Source organism: Cynocephalus volans, chromosome 15, assembly GCF_027409185.1.
Source record: "Cynocephalus volans isolate mCynVol1 chromosome 15, mCynVol1.pri, whole genome shotgun sequence".
NCBI lineage: Eukaryota > Metazoa > Chordata > Mammalia > Dermoptera > Cynocephalidae > Cynocephalus > Cynocephalus volans.
In genome coordinates this window covers 59,722,070-59,749,856 of record NC_084474.1, presented here as the reverse complement: position 1 = coordinate 59,749,856, position 27,787 = coordinate 59,722,070, and the positions used below count along the sequence as shown (strand labels likewise).

General features: G+C 35.1%; 1 protein-coding gene across 1 annotated transcript in view; it reads right to left on the bottom strand.

Moving 5' to 3' along the window:
• Positions 1–27,787, bottom strand: part of ZFPM2 (zinc finger protein, FOG family member 2) — a 456,749-nt gene that overhangs the window by 221,056 nt on the left and 207,906 nt on the right. The window contains exon 4 of the mRNA XM_063080011.1: positions 9,763–9,881. Within this exon, the coding sequence (XP_062936081.1) occupies positions 9,763–9,881 (119 nt within the window). The remainder of the gene's footprint in view (positions 1–9,762; positions 9,882–27,787) is intronic.

Genomic DNA, 27,787 nt, shown 5'->3' with positions numbered 1-27,787 from the left:
GTCATTTTAATAACTCAATGAAAAGATCATCTTCAATAAAAGTTCTCCTTGGGGTTCTAGAGAAAGAAAACAATGAATAAACAAGTAAATTTTTAAAAAAGATGCTTTCTTTATTCAAACTTGGCCTAGGTATAGGTAAATAGGTTTAGCCATGTATATAACCCAAAGGCAAAAGTGTGTTTAAATTTCAGGCAGAGGAGAATAAGGTAGGCCCATAAATAAAACTGGCTCTCTATGGCAAGGAATTGTGTCTTTGTATTCCTACCTTTAAAATCCAAATCCAAACATAAAGAACCTGGAAAGACTTCAGCATCAGGAAAAAAGTAAGTTGAAAGGAGACTGAGGTTAGTGGACAAACTATCAACATGGAAAATGTGTATTTTTGAGGCAGGCAATAATTATCAGGAAGGGCACAATTTACATTTTCATTTAAATATTATTGTCCCATATGACAATATATTTCCATTCACTGCCAACATCATAACTATTTCTTCACTATAAAACAACTAACCCCTTCTGATATCAATATGCAATTGATCTCTCTGGCTTGCTTTTACAGATTTGAATTATGAAGTAATATTTTGGCATTTGACTTCTTTCCTGACTCACATTCTATATGAAGTCTTTGAGTACTTGAGCCTCTGTACCAATCTCTCCCTTCTCCATGAGTACTCCTCATCCATAAAAACAACAACAACAACATAAAAGCCCTACTCTAATTCTAGAAACCAGACCAATGCATCATTTTCCAAGGCTTAGCTGAATTAAATGTCCTGCCTTCACCTCTTCTTTGAGCAGCTTCCCTGTCCACTCAGTTTCCATCAATTCTCCACATAGCAGATAGAGTATAAGAGAAGCCAGGATCTTGCCCTCCCTGAGGGACAAATCTACAACCTCCATCAATAATGAATTTCACCAACGCTTCCCAAGAGGAACAGGGTACAATTAAAAAGGTTAGAAGTCCTTGCTCTAGCAGAACCTAAGGGCGTCTGTGAATGAAACTGGCTTAAGCCCAATTAGAGGAATCAGTACATTTGTCTTCTCTTGGAACAACCCTGCTCTTAGGTTCCCATCAATTCAGTATAAATCTGACTGATCTTATCCAAGAAGTTAATAGAAAATTGCTCACAGTGGGAGACTGCCACCTCAGTTTCCAAGCAGAGACAGATGGAATTTCCCAGATGGTTTGTCACTGGAAAGTGTGATGCTGGATAAGACTTCACAGAAAGCATGGTAGAGCAGAACACCTTCTTGGCCTTCACCCACATCCTAGTGAGGCATCTAAAATTGATTCTGCTGTAAACAAATCATAATTGCTTCAATGGCCTCAACACCTCATCCTCCCTAACTGCCTCAAAGGGTTGCAAATCTTACACTGAAGTTAGTCAAAACTGATCAAGATACCATCACAGTGAGCATATCTCCTTATGGGGCAAAAACTGAAGAAACAGACATAGTTATCTTATCCTACTGTAACTTCCACTCAAATGAGATTAAAATAAAAACAAAAGTATATAAACAAATAAAACAGACACAAGATAGTATTTACTGTGATAAATGCACTGTTGAGTTGTGCAGATGAAGCAAGATCAGAGAAGAAACAGAAATGGGTATAAAGACTCAGAGAGGATGCAGGGATCTTGAATGAGTAGAGCTGTGCATTATTCCCTGATACTGGAGAAAAGTGGAAGGAAAGAACTAATTTGCTCATTCATTCAAAGGGTATTCATTGAGCTCTTACTATATTCATTGAGCTCTTACTATGACAAGACATTGTTTTAGGTTGAAAGGATGCAAAGGCAAAAAATAGACAAGTGGCATATGGTCTGCAGGGGAGATAGACAAGTAATCAGGAGCTCACAATTATGATCAGTCCTCTTATCTTAGTAAACCTAGAGCATCTAGACTGGAGCTCCAGGGAAAGTACCATGGAGATGACTTTGAGAAGAGTCTCTAAGCATTAGAGTTATGAGATGATGATGGGCAGGAGGAGGAGCATAGGGCTTTCCGGGATGATAGAATAGTATGGCCAACCATATTAGTCCATTTTTGTGCTGTATAGTAGAATACCTGAGACTGGGTAATTTATAAAGAACAGAGGTTTATTGCCTTATGATTCTGGGACAGCTGCATCTGGTGTGGGCCTCAGGCTGCTTCTACTCATGGTGAAAAGTGGCAGCAGCTGGTGGGTACAAGCAGATCACATGGTGAGAGGAAGTAAGAGAGACAGAGGAGGCACCAGGGTATTTTAAACAACCAGTTCTTGTGGGAACTAATAAAGTGAAAAACTCAAGCTCTACCCCCAGGCCCCAGGAAGAGCATTAATCCATTCATGAGGGATCTGCCCCCATGACTCAGCTCCCAACACTGCCACATTGGGTATCAGATTTCCACATGAGTTTTGGGGGGAACAACATGTCCAAACTCTATCACCAACTGACCAGAGATGGGAGAAAAGAGTGTATTCAGAGCACTGAAGTCTACACTGTGAGTAGAAAAGGGGTCGGAGCCAAGGAGGTGGATATCATTGAAAGCCCTTTTAGGCTTTACCAAGGAGTTTATGTTCTCTAGTGCCCTTTAGTTTTTTAAGCACAGCAATTAAGTGACTAGTTTTGTTTTTAGGAAATACTATGATTTGGGTAAAGAAAAAGGAGACAAGAAGAAAGCAGAAAGAATAGTCAGAAGAATATTGTCATATTCAAGGGAGAAGTGATCCAAGTTTTAACTAAACCAGTGGTAGTAGGAACAGACAGAGGAGAACAGACACCAAAAAAGCAGGAGTGATGGTACTTGGTTTCTGGAAGTGAAAAGGAGGAACTTGGAACGTGTTTGACTCTGAATAGAAGGAAAAAGAGAGGGCAGTAGTTGCAGGCAGGAAGGAGAGATGTGTGGGTGTGTATCTCTGTGTGTGAACAATCATTTGCATGTGAGAGAAGAGGTAGAAATGCAGAAAAGACATGGGATGACTAATAGAAAGAACTCTCTGCAGAGGCAGGAAAGGACATGCAGAACCCTAGGACCAAAGGTGACTGAAAGTTGGATGTCAGGGAAAAGAATAGAAAGAACGTCTGTGGAGACAGTAATAAACTCTCTATGGTACTGTTTGGTTGAAGGAATTAAGTGGGAAAGGCTTGCAAAACAGTTGAAATGTGCTATTAGAGAAAGGGTAAAAAGCCAAGGTTAAAGTTTTTTTTTTAAATGTCATTTGTAAATTAGTAGCTGAAGCTTTGCAAGTGGATAAATTCCCTGAGGCACTGGGAACAGAGGGAGAAGAGAAAAAAGGCCAGAAGTATTCTGGGAAATACACACAGTTAAATTAAAAAGAGCCAAGACCCAGAGAGATATGAGAAGTAGGAAAGTATGGTAGTCCTGAGACCAGCTTAAAATGAATATTAAGAACGAAAATATCTTTCACAATGTCAATATCAATGAAAAGAAATATGAGACCCAACAAAAAGTCAGGCCTCAGCAAAATTATAAATCATATCATTGAGATGGTAAACATAGGGGGAGATGGGTGGAGGGAGATGGGTGGGGTCAGTGAGGATGTTCCTGGTAAGTAAATTCAATTAGATTAGATTTTTATTTTATAAAACATATTCTTTTTCTTCTTTTTTTTTTTTTTTTTAGCATTTATTGAATACCTATTACATGCCAATGGCAGAGGTCCAAAACTAAATGATAAAGATTAAACAAATCTGGGTTGGCTGTTTAGATCAGCTGGTTAGAGCATGGTGCTGATAACACCAAGTACAGGGTTCCACCCCCATACCTGCGGGCACCAAAAATAAATAAATAAATAATAATAATAATAATAATAAAATAAATAAATAAATACATAAATAAATAAACAAACAAACAAATATTAAACAGGTCTATGTCCTCTAGAATCTCAACAATAATTTGGATATTGCTTTCAAATTTACTTCATTATCATATCTTAGAGGTTGTCTTTGTATGGCTTCCCCAGAAGCTTACTGAGACTGATTTAAGTACAAGCAGTTTATTGGGGAGGTGATCTCAGAAAACTCCAGTAGGGATGTGGGGAAGTAAGCAGGAAAGATAAGGAAGCCCATAAAGGGTGCATTACCAAGCAAATTGGAGCTGAACTCCCCTGGGAATCTCTCAGAGACTGTGTAGAACACACCTTACATCCAAATTGAGAGAAGAGGAAGCAGGGCTGATATTCCACCAACTTTCTGTCCTCCCTGGTTGAGGATTACCACTGAGAACATGAATTCTCCAGCACTTCCAGTTTGCCCAGCTGGCAGCAAGTCTGCTCCTAAGGCTGGAAAAAAGTTGTCAGGAAGAAGAGTAACAGATGTTTCCACGAAGCAGCCTTCAGTTATAGAGGCGAATGCTGGAGTCACGGGTAGGAATATGTTTGCTGCAGGATATGTACGGCATGAAGATTCTAGCAATGAATGGGATCAAAGATGAGAATGGGAAGAAGCAGAACAGAAAGGGAGAAATGGAGGCAATAATAATTCTCATTACGGTAATGTGGATCAGGAATTTCTTATTCTTTTCTCAACCACATTTCTTTGAAGAGAGCTATCCTCTAACCTTTAAGATGCAATTTAATACATGTATATTTTACTAATAGGTCAATAAAATGTCTATAATGCCCTTGATATGTGTATTTCCTACTTTTAGAATTCAGTGTCACAAATACCCCATGAGAAAATAAACCAGGTCCTATTCTGATTGAGTGGAATAAAATGAGATATCTCTATCAAATTTCATGTTTAATTCAACAGTTTGTAATGAGTTTACTATTATGTAGTAAGTAATCTGGGACTTTCCCTTTATGTTCTATTTAATTAAGAAAGCATGTTGCATGGTTCCAGCAGTTGGCTGAATCCACTCAGACTAGTTAGCTACTGACAGCTGATATATTCAAAAGCAAGAGAGGGCAAATGCCGCTTAAATTCCAGACACCTAACCTTCAAAATAATCATTGTTGTTTGATACATATTAAGCACTGCCATGTGCTAGCACAGCTAAGATTTAGCTTATTACAAGGATCTTTGTCCTTGGGAGAGTATGGGAAAAACTTCAAGGCACAACATATAAATATAGAAATTCTAAAATATCTTCAAAGCAGATATTAATTAGAACTTAAGGTGATTTAAAAAATTTCTTCCTTGTCAGTAGTCCTTTGATTTTCTCAATGAACAAAATCACTCCACGAACTTTGAAAAACACCAACTTTGTAGCACCATGACAGCACTTAATGTAAGTTATTCCTCAGAACTGAGGTGCAAAGTTGGAAAGAAGGCTCTTTCATTGGCTAAAAATTCTTTCAGGGGTATAAGGTTGTACCTCAAAAAAAAGGAAACTTGTAAAAAGTATCAGAGATTTTGGAGTTAATTTTGTCTGTCAACTCAGAAGACGTTTTTGAACAAAATTAACATTTAATTCAGTGAACTTTGGGTAAAGCATGTTGCCCTCCATAGTGTGGGTTGGCCTCTACTAATCAGTTGAAGGCCTGAATAGACCAAAAAGACTGGCCTCCCCAAGCAAAAGGAAATTCTCCGGCAGACTGCCTTCAGACTTCATCTGCACCATTAATTGTCTTCGGTTTCCAGCCTGCCAGCTCATATTGCAGATTTTGGCCTCACCAACCTCCATAATTGCATGAACCAAGTCCTTATAATAATTTTTTTTCTATATACAAACACATCCTGTTGGTTTTCTGTTTCACTGGAGAATTCCAATACAGAGCCCTTAGCCAATAGCCAGATTTAGGCATTAAAATCCCCAAACATCAAGGTTGAAGTATCTACTTGTTTATTTTGGGGACTCTTTTCAGTTTAAACTTGATAGATTTCAATGGATCAATTTCTACAGATGAGTGACTAGTCACAGTAGTCAACATTTGTTGTTAACTCACATATACTATCATATTTAGTCCTCACAAGATCCCTATTAGCTGCAAAGTATTATTATTCCCATATTAAAGATAGCATTTAAGATTGCAGTGAGTTCTGGAATCAGACTGAGCTGACCTTGGGCTAGTTATTTAACTTTCCAAAGTAACAAAGGAGATAACCAGATCTTCTCTTATGCTTGTGTAAGAACTAAATATGATATAAAACATGTAAAGCACTTTGACCAGTAGCAGGTCCAATGAAAGTATTTACTATAATGCTGCCGCTATTATTAAACTTTTACAGCATGAAGTATCTACCAAGATACTAAGGTGCGGGCAAAAAATAATCTATTTCCATGTTCAGTGTGTTATATGATTCAGAGAATAACTTTTTGTCAAATGAATTTGTTAGGTGTTTCTATATAGTTTCTATTCCTTGAAATGTTCTATATATATCTAAATGCCTGGTCTGCAAAGGCTTCCTACAGAAGGTGGCATATTGCTAATACACTTCAAGATGGGAACTTAAAGGATTTGACATCTGGCATGGTGACTCAATTACTGTGTTGGATTAATTAGTGTGCTGAATCTCTTGAGCCAACACCATGAGTCTGAGCAGAGTTACATTACATTGGTTGGAGAAGAAGCAATTTGAAAGAATGTGCTAATCCACATTTGGTTCAAGGTTGGGTAAGGAACGGTTAATAGGCTACATATTTTATTATGAGCAAAATTTGTCTTTATGATATAAAACACATATTAAAGTTCTGTCCAAATTATAAAGAGGTGATAAATTGCAGAAATCTTTGAATTAACTCTTAACTGCTCAAGTAGTCAGGACAAATATATTGCCCAAAATAAAAAGAAAATCACATCTCTAATCATTGTATATTTTTTCCCATATATTTTTATAAATTTAGAATTCTGTAAGGAAATCCCCAACAATTTCATTACGTTCAAATCATGTTATAGATGTTATATGGACGAGGCAGTGTAGCAGTCTTTAAAAATGCAGATTCTGAAATCAAAAGTCAGAACTTTTATTTTCCCATCTATAAAATATAATTCATAATAGAAACAAATATGCAGTTCTGTTTGGAATATTAAATGAGGAGGCAGTGCGGCAAAGTCTTTAAAATGCAGATTCTGGAATCAAAAGTCAGAGCTTTTATTTTCCTATCTATAAAATATTATTCATAATAGAAACAAATACACAGTTTTGTTTGGAATATTAAATGTGCTGATTTATTTCCAATTCTCTACATAGTGTCTAGAAATGAATAAGTATGAAGTATCTGTTAGCCAATTGTCATACAGTAGTAACAGTAGTAGCAATAGCAGTATTTATGACATAAAAGCAGAAGTAAATTCTGGAAAAGAATGTTATTTCAAAAGAAAAATATTTCTAAACTATGTTTTACTAAAGGAACTAAATTTTATAATAAAGAAAAAATGCTATATTTTAAGTAAATAAAATAGTTACTTAAACCCCAGGATTAAAAAAAAGTAAACTGAGGTATTAAAATTGTTTTTATAAAGAATTATTATCCACTACAGAGTTTTAATACCCTAAAGAGTATTTATATACTTTACACAGTATCAAGAATTACGAAAATTTTTTATCTACAAATTGTATTCTTTAAAAAATACTAAATATGGCATAAAATAGCTTTAGAGTGGCCCAGGAGTATTAGAACAACAAAATAATGTCATCTGTCTAAAAAACAGAAAATTACTTCAATAAAAAATTAAACTTTCACAAATAAGTTATTTTCCAGACATCACAATTTAGCACATGGTAAAAATGTCATAAAACTACCACTCCATATATATACACATAATGATGTAAAAAACTGTATTTTAATATAGATATTATTTTGATATAGAAAACAGAAAAATGTTCCTTGTCTCTTACATCAACTACAGGTGCTACTTCAGTGGAAGTAGACTTTTGAAGAAATAACAGAGAAATGACTAAAGATTGAGTTTTGTCTGATATACAGTGATAAATAAGATAAATATCATATTTGCTTAAAATGTTTTTTAAGCAGCACCGGAGAACAAATAAAAACCCCCACATAAAATACATCTAGAATAATATTTAATTCAACCTTTGATGTTTAGATAATCTTCCTCTGCCTTTCTTACCACTCATTAGCTTGAGAAATCAGTATAGTTACTGTTGCTCTTGAAAGGAATCAATAGAACAGTCTATTAGTACAACTCAGCTAACTAAGGCCTGTAGTGTCTGTGGGGCCACATCTCCTGCCCTTTTTGAAGTGGCTGCACTGAACTACCAAGAATAAATTGCCCAGATTATTAGAAATTTAGCCTGGAGTATAAAGACAATTTGTTTGATCCTTAAATACATGTAGAGTCCCCTACCTCACCCTTTTATGAATAAATACATAGGTTTAGGGAGTAAGACACACACCCCTAGAAATCTCGCATATTGTTTAAAAGTTTGGTGACACAAATATTTCCTACTTATTCCAATCATTACTTTTAGTAGAGCTAATAACCTCTGCCACATCCACACGGCACTAAATAGAGATCCCCACATATCAATTTCTTTCATGCAATAACTTGAAGAAGGAATTTGTTTCATGCAATACATTGTAGAAGAAATTTAATGTTGCTGAGCCCAGTACATCTGTCAACCCCCGCCCCCCGGGAGTTTTTTAAGTACCCACAGCATAGATTAAGTCATGTAACAGTCTTAAGACTCCTACGTAAATGGCATTTAGAGAAAAAGACTTTCATTAGAATGAATGTATACAAGATTTCTGGATCTTTTAAGGAATAGAAAACAATTTAATTCCCAAGTTTTACCACTTATAATAGAACAGGTTTTCAGCTATTACTTTTATTTTATCCCATATGGTAGGCAGAATAGCATCCTGGCAAAGACGTCCACATCCTAATTGCTGGCCTTGTGAATGTTATGTTCCATGGCAAAGGGGAATTAAGGAAGTAAATGGAATTAAGATGGGGTGGGGTGTCCTTAAATGTGGAGATGTGGAAGAGAGAGGCAGGAGACTCAGAGTTAAAATGTTGAGGTGAGAAAGATTCAATCAGCCATTGCTGGCTTTGAAGATGGAAGGGAGCCTATGGCCAATGGTTGTGGGCAGACTGGAGAAGGTGGAAAAGCCAAGAAAACAGATTCTCCCATAGAGCCTCCAGAAATAAATGAGGCCCTGCAGACATCTTGATTTTAGCCCAGTGAGACGCAGTTTGGACTTCTGACTTCGAGAACTTTACGGTAATAAATTTGTGTTGTTTTAAGCCACAATGTTTGTGGTGATTTGTTACAAGAGCAGTAGCAAACTAATATATTCAATTACGAAATGAAGTTTAAATGTAACCACACAACATATCATTCCATTACTTTTTAAAACAACTAGTTAATCAGTTATCCATATAGTCATACCAAGTGATGGGCTTTCTGATCTCAGAACTTTTACAAAAATGTTAACAACAAAAATTATGATATTAATCATTCATCCTTGCTCTTAGTATAAACGGTATTACCAGGGTACAACAAAGTTGGTTATTTCTTGTTCTGCATGTAAACCTGTAATGTCTAACAATTAATTTGTGTCATCTTAAAATAAGGCAACTTTACATATTATTAAATGTAAACAGTCTTGGTCTGGCTAAGCAGATGAAGCAATAACCTTATAAATTACCTTACTACGCAACCATTAAGTATGAGTAACGGGTTTCCTTCTAAATTTTGCATATATTACTGTCAGAGACAAACCCCTTGGAAAATATCCAAGTTTTGCAGTCCACGAAAAATCAAAAACAAACTATTATTTTTAGTGGTTTCGCTGCGAAGCAATGACGAAATATTAAGAGTCAACCATCTCAGAACATTAACATACCAGGGAATTATTATTCAAGTCCATCTTCCCAGCGAATGGCCCCCAGGTTGTTCCCACTGGAAGTTGCTGCCGACTCTGAATTTTTCGTTCCCCATCTTTCTGAAATACCTCCAGCTCTCCTGCAGATAATGAAAACAGAAGTATTTAGAATACTTTCACCGTGCCTTAACAATAGCCACCTCTTTTTGTATGTTTGTTTCACATGTAAAATATTGACAGAGTTCATATAAAGAAAAATTAACTATGCTTGTCTGAAAAACAACTGATTTTATTATCCTGAGAGGAAAAGAAAACTGGTCCTTATAATTGCATTCAAATTTCGTACAATTTCTTTACTGCACCTTTTCTCACACATCTGCTGAAGTCAATTCTCTTTAAAGTCTTTCATAACTAAAAACGATACCACTTTCTCAAAAAGCATATATCCAAGGTAAAAACAGAAAGACAAGAAAACATTAGGACAATGATTTAGTGTTAAAATTCTTATATTTATACTAGACTCCTGAAGAACAGTACCTGCAGTTTTTGAAAGTACTTAATAATTTTCTGAAATTACTACTAGTTCCAATGGATAAAACAGCTACATGTACAGTAAGTAGTAAATGTATGTTTTCCCAAATAAAAAATGTTTAGACAAAGTCATTACTTTTTCCCATTTGTTACTTTGGGTAGGATTCCGTTACCAAAAGGGTTTGGACAAAACCACTTAAGAAATAGCCAGTTTAGGATGGTATCCTTCCTTTCCTTTTCTCCAGAGTAATATTTTGGTATCATTAAAGGGAAACGAAGTAGATACAGTATACACACTTGCATAAAGAAGGAATTCATTAAATGTTTGCTTAAGAAATAAGCAAATGGATTAAGTTAAAAATAAATAAATGAGGAACTCAAAACTTCAAACAATGGTCATCAGCCTAAATACTTTCAACAGAAAAAAAATCTCAAACTGGAATTAGAGCCTGTTTTTAGATAATTAAATCTATGATATTTATGTACTAATGGTATTAACATACCATATTACCGTACAAAAAATTTTATATTTTAAAGTATCATCACATTATAATTTATTGGTTTTTAAAATGATATTTCTTCTCAGCCTTCTCAACAGCAGGTATAAATATGGGAAGAAGTTAACATGAAGTATAAGTAGAAATACATGCAGAATAGAAAGCTGAGAAGATTCATAATGGAATAGAATGTATTCAGTAATTACATTTCCTACATGCTATATAAGTCATGGTAGGTCACAGACTGTAAAATCATTGCCTTAATCTAGCCTTAGCTTTTTTTCAAGTCAATAGCTATTCTTAAATATGTAGACTCAATCTTGATGTTTTTAAAAGCAAAACTATCAACCTGAGTTCAATTATATCTCTTCTTTATTTCTCTGCTTTGTGCGACCTCCTATTAATAATTAAAATACCAGACATAACTTTTCATGGTTTTATTATTTATCCTAAAAACCAAAATAAATGTATATAAACCACAATCAACTAAAATATAGTGTTAAACTGTGTTCATTATGAAATATAAATGTATTTATATCTGAACAATGAAGATGCCATGTTCATTACAATTTCATGTTCACAATCAAAAATTAAATTCAGGGACTACATTTCTATTCTCCCTTCTTCTCACATTCCTTTTCCTCTACCACTTTGAGGTAGGAGGTGCTCAGTTTCCCTGGGCATGGGTTACAGGACGCACCTCTGGGTTTTAAGCCATTCCCCAAGGTCTCAGGGCCCTCCCTTAGAGCAGAGTTACTGTTGCTCGCCTATTTTCAGACCAATGAGAGACCTCAGGGGGCTGACTTATGCAAATCCAGTGGCTGGGCATGCTCAGTAGAAAGGGGTTATGTAACCTAATGGGCAAGCATGCTCAGTAAAGTGGAGTTTATATTCATTAGATAGCATGGATATGTATTAAAAAACAAGACTATAAAAGTTGAATCCCAGCAGAAGGAGGGGTTGTTGCTCACGTTCCTGGGGCCAACCTGTGCTTCACCGGCTGAGGTGTGTATCTTTCTTTTGCACGAAACTTACTTTCTGCAGGTGGCTGGTCACTCTCTTGAGCCAGCCTGCTCTCTGTACTAGACTTTCTGGGTCATTTCTTACTTTTGTGTTAACCCTGGTGCAGGTTCTGCTGGGTCTCTGGAGCTAGGCCACACTCTCTCTGTGATATCTGTATCTCTTATTTGTTGCATTAAACCCGTTCTCATTCTCTACTGTGACTCTGCCCTTGAATTCATTCCTGTGGCAGAACCAAGAACCTGGTAAGAGGAGAAAGTGGGTTAAGGCTGACTCCAGGGCCATCCCAGACCCCTTCTCCTCTGGCATCAACTTGACAAAGACACTAGAAATAGAAGAACTCATTAAATTAAGACAAATACACATTCCCCAGTTTTTTTTCATTCTGGTGTATCAGTAGCTAAGAATGATCAGAAATGAGGAAGGTGAACCAAAAAGATTCAATAGGTCTGGGCTTAAGAAAGATAGTTTTATAAATAGAAATATATTAAATAACATAATAATTCTTAAGTACCAAACCCTGAAGCTTATTCAGAGTCCAGTGATACAGAACAATAATAATTTCTTTTTTGTATGTGGAATAAAACTCATTTCTGAGATTTTCCTCTGAAAATGCTTTCCATCCTTTTGCTATTTTTGTGATTAATGCATTGGAATCAGAGGCCTTGCACAGAAACATCCTCAAAGACAGAGCACAGCTAACAAACTATTATGATGACAAAAAGAAATCAGTGGGAAAAGGTTCCTCAATGTATGCATATTCATATGCAAGATGCAGTTATTTAAATCTTCAGGGTACTTTTTCTGTTTGAAAAGTAACTGATTAATTTCCATCAGATAGGAGTTCCCAGTATTTTTTCAACCATACTTACATTATAAATGATTTCCTTACAATTTAGCATTTAAATATAAAATATATTTCAATCCCTCAGCTTAAACACTAAATTAAGAATTTTCTTTTTTCCATAAAGATGATGCTGAAGTAGTTTGTTGTTTTTATACACTAAAAAAATCAGTCATGACACTTGTAAGCAATACCAGAGGAATCATGAGAATCTTTGAAAGCCCTTTTAAAAAGCAATTCATCCTCTCTTTCTGCCACTGACATATTTCATTTGTAAAGAGTTCAGACTCAGTCAAACAGTGATTCCTTATCTATACCTGTGGATTTACAAGCAGGTCTGTCTTTTAATGGATTAAGAACTACAAACTTAGTGCAGATCATAAAGTGATATCCAAATATCTCTAAAGTTTTTGAGGTGTCTTTGACTATACACTAAAATTTTAAGCAGACCAAAAATACTTTTATGAGCTCTTAAAGATGGCCACAACAGAAAGTCCAGTAACTGTTCAAGTTATCAAGTCAATCTTTTCAACTTTATTAGACAAGCAGGCAAAACCCACTCTCTTTTTCTGCTTATCAAGAAGCTATTTCAAGGTTTAGGGAAATCCTCTCAGTTACCAAAGTTGTTAAATAAAAATATTCATTTATTCACACCAGCGTTTACAGAAATTTGCAATCATAGTGCAAATAATTAACATGTACACACTACCAAGGCTACATGGGTTAATAGCAACAGAAACAAAACATTGTATAAATGGAATTTATATGTAACTTACATATTGTTTAAGAGTATGACATTTTAATTTTTTTCAAAGATTAATAGGTGCCATGAAATAGAGGAAACATTACTGCACTAAGAGTAAGAAGATTAATTTTTAGTCCCAACTCAGTCCAATAATCAGCTGAATGGCCTTGAATAAGTTATATCTTTTCTGAGTCTTTGGTTTGTCATTGTTAAAAAAAAAAGGGTGTGTACTCACCTGGAACTTGGTAAGGTGTTTTCTGACAGTCCATAATACCATGATTTTCTTTCTCCAGATATGATATATTATGAGAGGTAGTAAGAGCACTGGACTAGTGAGTCAAAGGCCCAGGTCCTAGAACCAGCTTATCATAAAATGCATGTCTGACTGGAAAAGATTAGATATTTTGAAACCAGAGGCAAAGCTCTAGTTCTTATTTGATTTGTTTGTTCATTACTTTATGCTTTCATTCATTAGTTTATTTGCCTCTTTATTCTACAACTATTTATCAGCTATCTAGTAAGTACCAGACAATGTGTTAGGCCCTAGCATAAAGCAACAAACAAACGTGGATGAATTGCAGGAAATGGAATCCATATGGCATGAAAAGAAAATCCATAGAACTTAGTAATTGTTTAGATTTTAGATGTTAGAGAGGGGAAAATCCAAGGATGATAGTTGGGTATCTGGCTTAGTTGGGCATATGGGCCGATGGCCATGTTCCTATTGAGATAGGAAAAAAAAAAGTCTTAAAAGTAATATTATAGTTATATTTTGGAAATGTTGATATTGAAGAGGCTATGAGGAAGACAAGAGGTGATTTTATGTGGGGGGAACAGGCCTGGGGCTCAAAGCAAGGTCTTGACTGGAGTGATAAATGTTGGATTTATTCAGTAATTAAACCCAGCTTGTATATAGTAAAAGCCATAGGACTGTTGATCTGAGAAAGAGTCTGTCATGACAAAATCAGAAGACCTATAACAGAGTTCGAAGGATCTTCCAAAGGCAGAGGGATGCAGCAGAAGACACAGAAAACTTAAGAGAAATGGCAAGAGATATAGAAAAGAAACTGGGTATAATACCATTGCAGCCAAGGAATTGATTGTGTATTTGAAGGAGGGGGAATCAATGAAGGAATTTGAAAATTTATGAAAGTAAGAAAAAGACTGGTAGGATTTATTTTGATGAGATGGAGATCCCAGGTGTCTGGAGTGAAAGTAGTATTGTAGAATGAGAGGCTGGAACACAGACTAGAATGGGTGCAAAAGCGAATGGAAGAAGAGTATCTAGAATAAGCCATGGGACCCTAAGCAAGTTACTTAACCTTCAGAAGTCCAGTTTCTGCATACAAAATAGGAATTACAATATCTTTTTTTCAATGATTGCTATGAGGATTTACTGAGATAACAAATGCAAAGTACCTAATAAATATTTACTACTTCACCAAAAATAAACTGAAGCTTCCTTAGAGCATGGCCAGATACTTCCATCATCATCCTCAACCATTCACCAGTGCCTGTGGTCATATTCTCTCTTTGTCATCTTTATCCAAGTCACTCCCCATACCTTGACTTATCTTCCTTTCCGGTATTGCCTGTATTCACCCTTCCTATCAGCATTTCCCACCTTTTATCAACTCTGATATAGATGACCAACCAGCCTCGATTCACTGCTCCAATCACGCTCCAAATCGCTGCCAGGATAAACTTATTAAAACTCTACTTTCATTATGTCACCCATTTGTGCAAGTTCCTTTATTAGCTGCTTTTTGGTCATCCCTGAATTTTAATCCCACCATAATGTTGCTCCACAGTGTCTGCCCGACTTCTGTCTTCTGCTGCTCTCCAGATGCTTCTTCCTACCAGTCGGGAAAGTCCTCGTCACCATCCCTTCTTCCTCATGTCCAGTTTAGCTCCCACACCTTTCTGAGAATTGCTTCTGCCACCAGACAGTCACACCATCCAATTGCCTGCCTCAATAGACCCTATTGATATTGCAAGATTAATCTCAAAGCTTCAGGAAGCTTCTCTGAACTCTAGAACAAACTGTTTTCCTTCCCTAGTACTCCCATTGCATTTATAGTCCAAAACAAACAGTTTTGGGTTTAATTATTCCCTAGTGGTTCCCCCTTGATAACGTCTTTCACCTCAACAAGAATATAAATATCTTGATCTACAAATAATTTAAAACATTTTTGCTTATCCTCTGGTAATTAATGCAGTTGTGTTGTGCGGTACTTGCAAAGTACAAATTGAACACGATTGGATGAAGATTTTCTTAATATCATGTATCTCAATTTTAGTACATTAAAGTTCATTTTAGAGACAAAAAAAGTTGTCTTAAGATGTATCCACTTTATGTATTACAAAAATCATACATTTCATTTGTTCAATATTCTGCTATGTTCACATACATTATCTCATCTGTGAAATATGGAACAGGATGAAAAATAAAGATTTTTCTCTATTCTCAGTTCATATTTTTGCAGCTATTCTTCAAAAAGAAGACTTATTTTTAACATGCTGGGTAAGTTCACAGAAAATATTTGAGACACATAGGATGGGCTAATCAATTTTGGTAAAAGATAATATTGTTAGTGCTGAGGGCTGTTTTTCTTATCTTCTTGATAATGCATACTTTTAAAAGTCTGTGATTACTCAAAGACTTATGATAGCTTTACTTAAAAAAAAGCCCTAAGTCAGAAATCACTACCAAATATCTTGTAGCTTTTAAAATATCACCCCCCCCCCAAAAAAAAAAAACAAAATAAAATATCAACCCAGTTTTTGGCTTAAATAAAAGAAACTCACTGGTAGAAAAAAAATATTTAAAATCACCAGAGATGCCCTCAAGTCCCTCACTGAGGGTGCTATCGAGACATTGTTTTGTTTCTTTTTAATGGGGTCTTTTTGATGCCTCTGTAGAAAGCAAAGTAAATGAAAATAGTAGCACAACAAAGGGAAGAAACAAGATGTGGGCCTTTTAGCATGGCTATCAGCAATCATGCCTCAACTGAATTCAGCATTAAGTTGATGACATAAACGCATATGGTATTTACAGACTTCCCTTAACTCTAGGCTCAGATTTCATAGAAGGACTTGTTTGCAAGTAAATGAGATGATAGAAGATCATATTTCATTTGCTGAAAATAAACTTTGGATTGGTTTGAACTTGGTTTTAAATATAAAACCAAATTTTAAAGCAGACCACATGAATTAGCTCATAATGTTTATCAGTCCTTGCTGTAGCAGAAGGCTATAGCGTCAGAACCCATACTTATATTTTCTTCATGGTCGGAAGACATTATACATCATGGTATCAAACATGGACAGTCCCGAAGTCATGCTGAGTTCAAAAAGCGCTCAAAGATTCTAAAAATCTCAAAGAATTTTCAAAGTCAGCCAAGGTGGCTGAAGTATGGCAGAGCTCTTGCTATGTTACGGTTTAACCATTTGACAGCTGCCTGACAGATACGTAAGAGGGTTAGATCATTTCACTGTTGATTATCTTCACGGCCATACTGCAATCTTGCCACATGTGTTTCCTCAGGCATTAATAACCACATGTTTCATCTGTATTTTAAGACAAAAAGCATTTATATTATGTTATATTGACCCATTTCTAAGAATAGTTTGGCTCAAGAAATAACAGTTCTGGGTTGGTGGCTACAAATTGCCTTATAGGGATACATTTTCTAATTTTTCTTCTCAATTTTTGAGTCATACAGTCACAACAACATACTAAACTAGAATTTTGAACATAAAACTTGAAATACGACATTCCCTATTCAAGTACTCCAGTCAAACCCTGATAAATCAGGCTGGCCATGCAGTGATCTTATCCCTTCTGACTCTTTAATAAATCGAACCTTGTAAGTTCCTACTGTTGGAAGTTGTCACTAAATGAAATTGTGACCTTATCCGGCACATGAACTTATCCTGCTGACAGCTACATTTATTGTGTGGATAAGAAAAGAAAAAAAGAATAAAGAAAAAAATGAGATATTTGATAATTCTGATCTTAGCCATATATAACTCTAACAGATGAGATCTTTTTGATGTTCCATTAATGATTTTCCAAAGATGAGTCTCTACTTAGAGAAAAATGCTCACCCAAGTAAGTGCTGGGGGCACTGCAGATGGTATTAAAAGAGCATGAAGAGGTACTGGGTGACAGCAGCAAATCAGACACTATTAGTCTAACACAAAGAGTTCTGAATTATCTTGTAATTGCACTGGAAAAGATAACATAATGGTGGTGGCAAAATAGAAACATTCCATTTTCACGTGATGCATTCAGTACCTAAAAACTCTAAAAAAGACACTGGAATTGTCTAAAACCTTACAGCAAGTTAAATCACTGCATTTCTCGAGCATGCAAAATGCTCCCTTTGGCTATAGTTTCTAAAAAGTTATAGAAATCAATGTGTACAGCACTGTTTCAGAAGCAAATTTACATGAATATGCTACCAAATATTGGCATGTATTACAAATTCAGGAACACTTTACCTTATTATTCTGCCTAGCCTTAAGAGTTAATTCTGAGACTGGTCATTTTTTTTATATCCTAAGGCCCATTGAAACCTGCCAATTATCATCTTCAAGATAGATAAACAGAAGAAATAAAATATGTGTCTAGGTCATAATATTATTAGTAATGAAATAGAAAAAGGTAGGTGTTTTTAAAAACACCACCATGACCTGAAATAACCAGCAAAACTTCACCTACATATTCACATACAGGTTGAGAGAAAGGAAGTGCCATATTTTGCCCTTTGTGTGGTCTTTTTACATGAACAAAGAAACAGGAGGAAACAGCTCATCCCAGGTGTCTGAAAATATTCAACCAGAGTGTGACTGCTCTTGCAAATGGTTAGAAAAGTCATTGGAAGGAGGAGATGTAGTCATTAGAGACTTTTCAGATGGGGGTGGGGTGCAACACTTTTTTGCTCAAGAAATCTGGCACAGTGCGCTTTTTGGCTGCCAGAAACTCTCTCTGACCTTGCAGACAACACTCCTTGTCACAGGCTCACCCAATACCGCTTTCTGATCCAAATCTTGAGAAACAGAGGGAGGTTATGTTTTGGGAACTGTGGTTGGGGGGTTGGATCATCATAGAAATAAGAGCGCTTGGCTAGCAGACACTGGAAACAGCAGTGGGGAAGCAGCAGCCAGAAGTCAGTGTACCTGCAGGAGGGCCACAGAAAGGTCAGGGCATGCAGAGCACTGGTCCCAGAAGGTGTGTTTTTCTCCAGGAGGAGAAACTCCAAAGAAGAAACTTAGTATAAAAATCAACCATAGATCCTGTCTGATGAGAAGTTAGGAAGTAATAATTTTTCAGAAACATTTAGGATAGGACATCAATAAACTTCATTGATATTTACAGTTCTAAATTTCAGTCAACATTATTTATTTATTTCGTCAACACACAGTCTGTTAAAATTGCATGCTTTGTCGTAAGTTGCAGTCATTAATTTAGAAGATAACTCATTTACGATAGAACCTATCACAGTCCTTGCTAATATTTAATGACCACAAATGCTTGTTTATTGACTTAGTAGATACCACTTTAGCTCGACAGTTATAATAAACCAAGATACAGTGATATTTGTTAACATGGTGAGATAGTACAGATGGAGATGAAAGGAAATATACCAGCACGTTTTGACAGATGAACATTCTTAGGCATTAATTGTGATTAGAATGAGTTTTGCCTAGAAGAAAAGGTCTGCATGCAGCTCCATTTGGGAGTGGGAAGGTGACTTTTTGGGTCACGATATTAGAGAACCAAACGATGGCAGAATGATTTGGCAGATGAACAAGTAAGGTGGGGAAAATTATAGCACTATGTCGAAAGATTTAGTCTAATCTGAGGAAGTAGTAATATACTGTAAAGTACTCTCGGTCAATAATAAAAATATTCAGAAGACTGGTCTAAAGTGCTATTCCATTATATGTTCAAAAATTTTTCTTCAGAGAACAAATATAACAAGTATGACTTGTTTGTTAAAATAAGTTTTTAAAATAGAATAGAAAGCAGAACTGTAAAGAGGCTAGAAATTTAACATGTCACCAGTGAATACAGACCTTAGGATAGTAGAATTCATGTATAACACTATTGCCAGGACACCATAATATTAAAATGTTTTATGCAACCCTGTTGTGGATCCCAAAATTTAGTAGAATAAGTCCTGTGAAGTACTTAACGTTAATGCATTAATGTTAATCACTTGCCTAATTATCTTACTGGTTTGGCAACTTCAATAAACACAATATATTTATTTAGCTTAGAAATACTTTAGCCCATGAAAAGACCAAATGTGTAGGCTATAAAACTGCTTATTTCTAAAAGTTGCTTATTTCTAAAGTTTGAATTTCAATTGTCAGAAATATTATTAGTTTCAGAAAATACTTCCAAAATATAATTCCTAAAGATCAAGCAAGCTGCAGTCATTTACTCCTAATTCTGTAGTCTTATTAATGCTTGTATATCTTCACAGTTATATATATTCTTAAGTTACATTTAACTGACAAGTGTTTTGCCAAAAGCAGACTCCTTGACACTGTTTTTCTAGGAGCAGTTCATAGTCGATCTTGCTGTGTTTTGAAGGTCTCAGCTGTGTGGTATATTTCTGGAAATACCCATCATTGGTTATGTTTAAACCCTACCATCCTTGGAATTCCACTTGCTACCTCCTGAGGAACACTTCCCTGATTCACACAGCCTCTCCTTGTCAGAAGTTCGGAGGATCTCTGCCTTTTAATTCCCACAGTATGTGATTTTTAACTCTAATATTTTTCATCATTTTCCTCCTTATAATAGTGACTTGCATATATTTCCTATCTCCTTTCATGCAAATTTCTAGGTGCCTCCACAATGTTTTGTATTTGGTAGGATTATAGTAAGTAAATAGAGGGAGTAGGTATAATTTTTACCATCATATTTATTGGACTGGGGCTCAAAGCTAGTGACTTATTTAAGTTATTAAATTAGTAGCAATACTAGGACTATGAGCCTGGTTTTCTGACTCTCTCATACTTTATCAAAGTGCCTCTTTTTAAAAAAATTTAACAACTTAAGTTGGTGGAAGGATTGACCTCAAGCCCCAGTATCATATCGCCAGCCATTAGGGTGGGTTCATTTATAAAATTAGCTGCCAGTCAATTTGGAAAGTAGAATGTGAGTGCCTGCAGGACGGGGCCATAGAGTGAGTTTTGAAGGAAGCAAGGTGGTAGGAAAGATTAAACAAAACACTGGGAAAGGACTGCAAGGGGAAGAGTGGCAAATTTATGTGTTTATGAGAGTTCACAATTTTATATTTCTGTTTCAAAAATTTTAGAAAGAAGAAATCTAAGATACATGGGCTTAAGACAGTGCAGTCTCTCCCTTTGACGATTACTTCTCAGAGAAAATATTTTGTTATTAATTTAACTAAAAAAAAAATTGAAATTCTAATTAAATATATCATGTCATCATTAGCATAAGAAGTTATGTGTTTTTAAGCTTTTGTTCCCAAGAATATAAAGTGAAAAAGACATTTGAACACACACCAAAACAACTTCCCATCTTTTCATTTGCATTGATAGCACTTTCTCCAGAGATGACTTTCTGATGTGAAATTGTACATTGCTATTGTAAACTAGCAAATCTGGTGTCTTCACCTCCAACTTCTAGAGTATTTCTATATCACAAATTTAATGCACCCAGTGGGTTAAGTACGCATGTGTTCAATATACTGTCAATATTTGCAGATTCACCAAGCCTAGGATTTAAAATATTTTAAAAAATAATAATACAACAAAAAAAATTTTAAAAACCCAATATAGTAAAACAGCTCTTACATAGCATTTATATTTACATTGTATTAGGTATTATTAGTAATCTAGGGATGATTTAAAGTATATGGGAGTATGCACTTAGGTTATAGGCAAATACTATGCCATTTTATGTCAGGAATTGAGCATCTGTGCATTTTGGTATTTGTGGAAGGTCTGGGAACCAATCCTTTATGACACCTGAGGGACGACTGTATATGTTATTGTCTTCTTCTCTCTCCTTCTTTTCTTTTACTTTCCCTAGATCTTTCCCTTTCCAACATGAATATAGAGTATAGAAACACCAGATTTTGAAAAGGAAGGAAGGAAGGAAGGAAGGAAGGAAGGAAGGAAGGAAGGAAGGAAGGAAGGAAGGAAGGAAGGAAGGAAGGAAGGAAGGAAGGAAGGAAGGAAGGAAGGGAGAAGAGAAGGGAAAGAAAGGAGAGAGAAGGGAAGGGAAGAAGAGAGGAGGTGAGGAAAAGGAAAAGATGGGTGGAGGTTGGATGGGAGGAAGGGATGAAGGAAAGAATGGAAGGAAGGAAGGTTTGCTGATATTATTACTCATGGGCATAGTTTCCATAAAGTCAGCATTTGCTGCCCAGATCTTGCGTTTGGTCCTTTGCTCCAGAAAGAAGCAGCTGCCTCTGAAACCATCATTTCTGTGGAGTGGCCCCTACCACAGAATCCTCACATGTGCTCATTTAGGACATGGCCCAATAAAGCTACAGTAACCCACAGGTATTAAACTTCTACCTTCAGAATTATTTCCAAGACTATTTCACTCATAAAACTACATTCAATCGAGCTTTACTTAAATTCATATTTACTCATTCAAAATTATTTTTTAAGCATTACTAATGCCAGGCACAATGTTGAATACTGGAGATAACAAATATAAATCTAATGTGGATCTTTTCCTTATTCTAATGGTGGTGAAATAATTACGACCCCAAATAACAAGTTTTGGGGAAGGCAGAAGATAAAATTTGACCAGCAAGAAAAAAATTTCCTAAGGCAACCCAGGGAAATCAGGGATGGCATCTTAGAGTCAGGGCTGGCAAAGGACTAAAACAGTATAGACCATCTCTTTCCTTTAATAAATCAGAAATAATCTCTCTTAAAAATGAACATGATACAATGTTGACATGAGCATTTAAAAATGTCTGTTATGTTACAAATAAAATTGTAAGGCAGAGGTTTAATGAATGAGAAAGCTCCGCCTTGAGATAAAATCACTGCCAAGTCATATGAAACAAATGGCTGAAATTTGTTGTAGAAAACAGTTTTAAGACCACAAAATCATAACTGATGATAACTTTCAGTTGTTCAGTATTATAAATATGCTAATTTTACACAAAATGGTATTTCTAAAAATTATTGGAAAATGTCTTGTAAGCTGCCTTCAACTTAAATAATTCAACCTTTTTCTTACAAAATATTCTTACTATTACAAAAATGTGCTTTGCTCTTTTTTAATAATCTCATGTGAACTCCTGAAACTGAAGTTACAATCCTGGAAGCTATCAACTCAAGCCCTAAATATCAGAGAGGTGAGCTCATCGGTAAGTGTATCTATCGTGTTCTCTCAGCTACCAGTGCTTATAGATAGGAGAGTGCCTTTTCGTCACTTCTTCCTATGACTGACTGAGTGAAGTTCTGAATGAGGACATTTCAGAACCAAGGGTGTGATACTTGATAAGGGAATCAGGCACCCAAAAGTGACCACAGTTACCTAAACTGCTTATATGATGCAAGAAGTCAATTGCTCTTTAAAAAAAAAAAAACTCAATATTTTTAACATCATTATTGTTGGATAACTATATATCAGAATACTCGAGTAACCAAAAAGGTATTAAATTTAAAAGATATTTGTAAAACTCCACTATGTAAATGGATAGATACTGCCTACAAATATCAAGAGTTTTCATAAGTAAATATCAGAAGCTAGAAAGCATGTTTGGAATAACGTATATGTGTCAAATATGAGGACTTTTTTGTTTTTAAAGGGAAGATGGGTATAAATCTAACATAACTCACCATAAGTTGTCAAATAAATCAGTTATGTCTAATTTTTCTCTGTAGATTCAGTGACTTAATTAAAACCATAGATAGTAAATAACATTCTGTAAATCCACTCTGGTTTCTTTATATTGTTACCTTAAATATCAGTTATCTAGAATAGAGTTACAGTATAATAGGTATAGCAATATGGAAATCATTATGCACAATTCTTAGCTAGAGTCATAATAATAATTTACTATTGCAAAGGACACAGGCTTTAGCACTTTACTTTCAATTTGTATTAACAATCTATAATATTTTCTCCTCCACCAAATACATGAATATTCCCCAATTTTGTATTTTCTTGTACGATCGCTCTACCAAAAAAAAAAAAGAAAGAAAGAAAACTAGGATATTTTGATGAGCATGAGCATGCTGGGAAATAATTGTGTATATAGCCAAAGAGATGACCAGTGGGACATTATTAAATTAGATTTGACAAATTTTACATCAATTTCATAAATCGTTAAAAACAGGCATTATATACACTTATGGGAGTCAACAATTCAGATTATATGAGAAAAAACTTTATTGACCATCTTGAGCCCTAGTTTGTATTCTCTGTGGACAACTGACTTGTTGCTACTTACCATGGTTATCAATTTGATTTTCTAATTGCCCCTCCTAAATGTGCAGTGAACATGAGACCATCTAAGCAAAGGACTCAGTATAATGTTGGGCACATAGTAATTACTCAATAAATGTTCTAAATTTTATCTTAGTGTTTTATACATGAGAATAATTGAAGAAGAAAATGAAGAATATGGACAAAAACTTGTATTTAATATGTAGACTTGCTTGATAATTGTAATTAGCCAAACTGATAGTGGCTCTCACCCGGAACACTTTCAATCCACATAAAGAAAAAAGGAGGCATAAAAGATTATACTGAACCCAAAAAAGGTGATAGATCCAGCTCTAGGAGCTGATTTTACCCACACAAGTAATGGAGAAATTTGGCCCATAGTAACCCCATGCTGATATTTCTTTCTTGCTTCATAGCTAAGCCAAGCAAAGGTATGTTGCTGCGGAGGTTAACATCAAAGGTGGGTCACCCATTCCATTTACAGATAACCAGGATTAACTGCTCCACTGGCATTATCCTGACATTATAGAGTTTCAGAGAGGAGAAAATGAGGAATATGCTTATACATTAGTGAAAAAAAGACACTTACACAACCATATTTAAAACTATGGGAAATATTTATTCTACCTTAACTGTCCATTAAATTTTTTTCATTTCTCTCCTTCCTCAATCATTCTCCATTATAAAATAATGAAGAAAAAATTTACAACATTTACTGAGGACTGATAATATGCCAGACAGTTTACTGAGTCCTTTATCTACTCACTTTCACAACAAACCTAGGAGAAGCAATTGGGAAATAAACTAACGGCCATGGTAAACCACTTAACTGAAAGCAAAAGGATTTTTATTAATTATTGCAATCTTTTTTAAAAAAATTTTTGAGAACATTTGTCCTTATTTTTTCCTAGCTATTAGAGTACACGCGCATACTACCCCCTTTTCCCTTTTAACTCAAGAGAACACTTTGACTCAAATTAATGCAATTAAGTAAGTGGCAATATGGGAGAGAAGAGTTGATCAAGATTAAAGAGTAGCAGCAATCATCCACTTCCACGAGAGATGGCTACTAGGAAGAAACAGAAGTTCCAAACAAAAACTGATATCCCAAAATAACAATGATTAAATGTATAATGAATAATTGCATTATAAAGTCAGGGACAATCCTAATTTCTTGATGGGAAAATTGGCAGTATTCCAAATACAAATAGGCATTCCCTCCACTGTTTCTACAAAAATGTTAATTACTATATAGCTCCTCACACTTACAAATCTCTTTATCAAAATGAAAGGTTATTCCTTAGAATTCTGTGAAAACCCAAATACATTATTATTATTTTTAACATTATTTTTGGTCATTCTAACAATTTGAGCTTCTGAACCAAGGATGTTAAACCTAAATAAAGCATGCATATCTTCAGGAAAAAAACAGTATTTTTAGAGTATATTATTAACTCAGCCTTTTGAATTATCAAAGCCAATGAAGTAGGAGCAAATTGAGGCTTCTACACAATGACTGTATTTACCATACCTATTACTAACCCATGATAGGTCGGGAAAGATTATGGTTCTGTCAGCAAGCTGTGGGCAAGCATGTGGCATTTAGTTCTAACCGATTCATTTACTGACTCATTTGCTGAACAGACATGCAGGGAGCATCACCTTTGCATCTGGCCCTGTAATAATCTCGCATTTGGGGGATCACTTTCCTGAAGTAATTTTACTCAACCGAAGATCATTAAATCAATACTTCAAACCCACAAACCTACAAAGAAACAAACACTTCCAACCTTATATTTCATTGCAACCACATGAACCATTACACCTCCTTTTCTGCACAATATGGAGAAAATTTTTCAGTTTCAGATTCATTATATGGAATTATAGTCAAGCTGGCAGGACCAAAGCTGAAGTCTGAAGCAAGAGCTAGAAGCCAGAGAATAATATAAACAAGATTTGAAATGAGACTACTTAATAGAATAAATTCTAAAGCACTTAAGAGAAATTAATTTACATACACACAATGCAATTACAAGGGAAGAACAGGCCAGCACCATTAGGGCAGGGTGAAAGAAGACTTCAATTAAAAATCATGGCAATCCCCACTTGACCTCACTTAGAATATTGTTAGTCGTAAATATATTTCACTGTATAAAATGAAAGTGACAAATATTCATTTCTTTTAGAAATATTCTAACAGCCATACTAGGACTGGTCATCCCCTAAATCATTCAGTCGACTGAGGTTTTCCTGCTTCTATTATTAAGAAATTTATTTTGCAGCATGCTATTTTATTTCAGCATTTCACTATTTGAGAAATCTAAAGGCTCCTGGTTTTGGAACACAATATGAAACAGTACCAAAAAATGGACATGAGGAGGCAGTCCTCCAAAATGCCTTTTGATGACCAGCCACTCTCTCTTACAATTGTTCACATCCTCCTTTCTCCTTTGCACCAATATCCATCTGAGTACCTACCGTACCAGAGCATGTGTGTGCATGGGTATGCATGCACTATGCCTGACTAATGTCATGTTAATGTCTGGCTGACTATTCCCAAGTTACTTGGCTCATGGAAGAAGTCATCAGGTATAATCATCTTTGTCCCTCAGACCTAGTACTATACATGGAATAAAGTAACGATTCAATAAATATTATTTGAATACACAATGGAAGTAAGGAAGGCAGGAAAGAAATGGAGGGAGGGAGAGAAAGAAGAAAGGAGAAAAGATATTATTTTCAAAAGTATAGAGAGTGACTTAAATTTTACAGGATAAGATGAACATAAAAGTAATAAATGAAGGGGAAAAAATCACTTAAAAATTAGAAAACTAAAGATCCCCTTTTTTAGACTCTTCTAAAAGGTTTAATTTCTTCCAGATATGTGAACAAGAAAATGATATTTTAGAGATAGGCTGATGAGTTTATATAATCCAAACTGAGTCAGGGAGGCAGGGTGAAGGAATTGTATTTCCCTTTTTGTGAAAGGAAATGCAGGAGAGCTCTTCAGAGGGCTTTAATCCAGGAGGTTCTTATTGAACTTCTAACCATGGAAATGCAAATCAAACTAAACAAATAGTCTACTAATATCACTAAGATCTTTTATTGGCTTTAATTATGCATTTCAATGAATCTACAGCAAGTAAACATCTTTTTGGACACTAGAAACAACCTAATGAACCATCTAACTTCCTGAGAACACTTCTAGCTCTAAAAAAATTATAGATGCAATACATACACACATTCACACACACCAACAGACAAACAAGTCTGAGAAAAATAGAAGAAATCAGAATAAAATAGGTGGGTTGTATCAATTTCAATGTCCTAGTTGTGATATCATACTGTGGTTTTGAAAACTGGTACAATTGGGAAAAATTGAGAAAAGTGTTAAAGGGATCTCTCTGGATTATTTCTTACAACTGCGTGTGAATCTATAACGATCTCAATAAACATTTCAGTTAAGAATGTGGATTCATAACCTTGAGAGCTCTTAAACTACTAATTTATAATCATCAAAACAAAGACAACTAAATGGATTTAACCCATCCCACTACAGATAAAATAATCAACAACTGAAGCAAATACAAAATCTATCTTCTCATGTTTTATGTAATTGTAAGGAAAAAAATGACCTTGAAAATCCAAATATTTAATTTCCTAAAGAACTAAAAATGAATAATATTATATTTATCTTTTCAGTATGTATTACTTATTTGTAGAACTTCAACTATAATATTTGTACTTACTATAAAAAAATTAATTACAATGCTGTCAAAAAATAATAATATTTTATATGAGAATTATTTATTGTGTAAATAATACTTTATTCCCTCTTTAGAGTGTGGACTTATTCCTGCTTAGTCTGAAATAAAAGTATGAGAACTTCTTTTATTTTACTCATCTTCCAATACACACAAAGATCTACCAATAACTCATTATTAATCTTC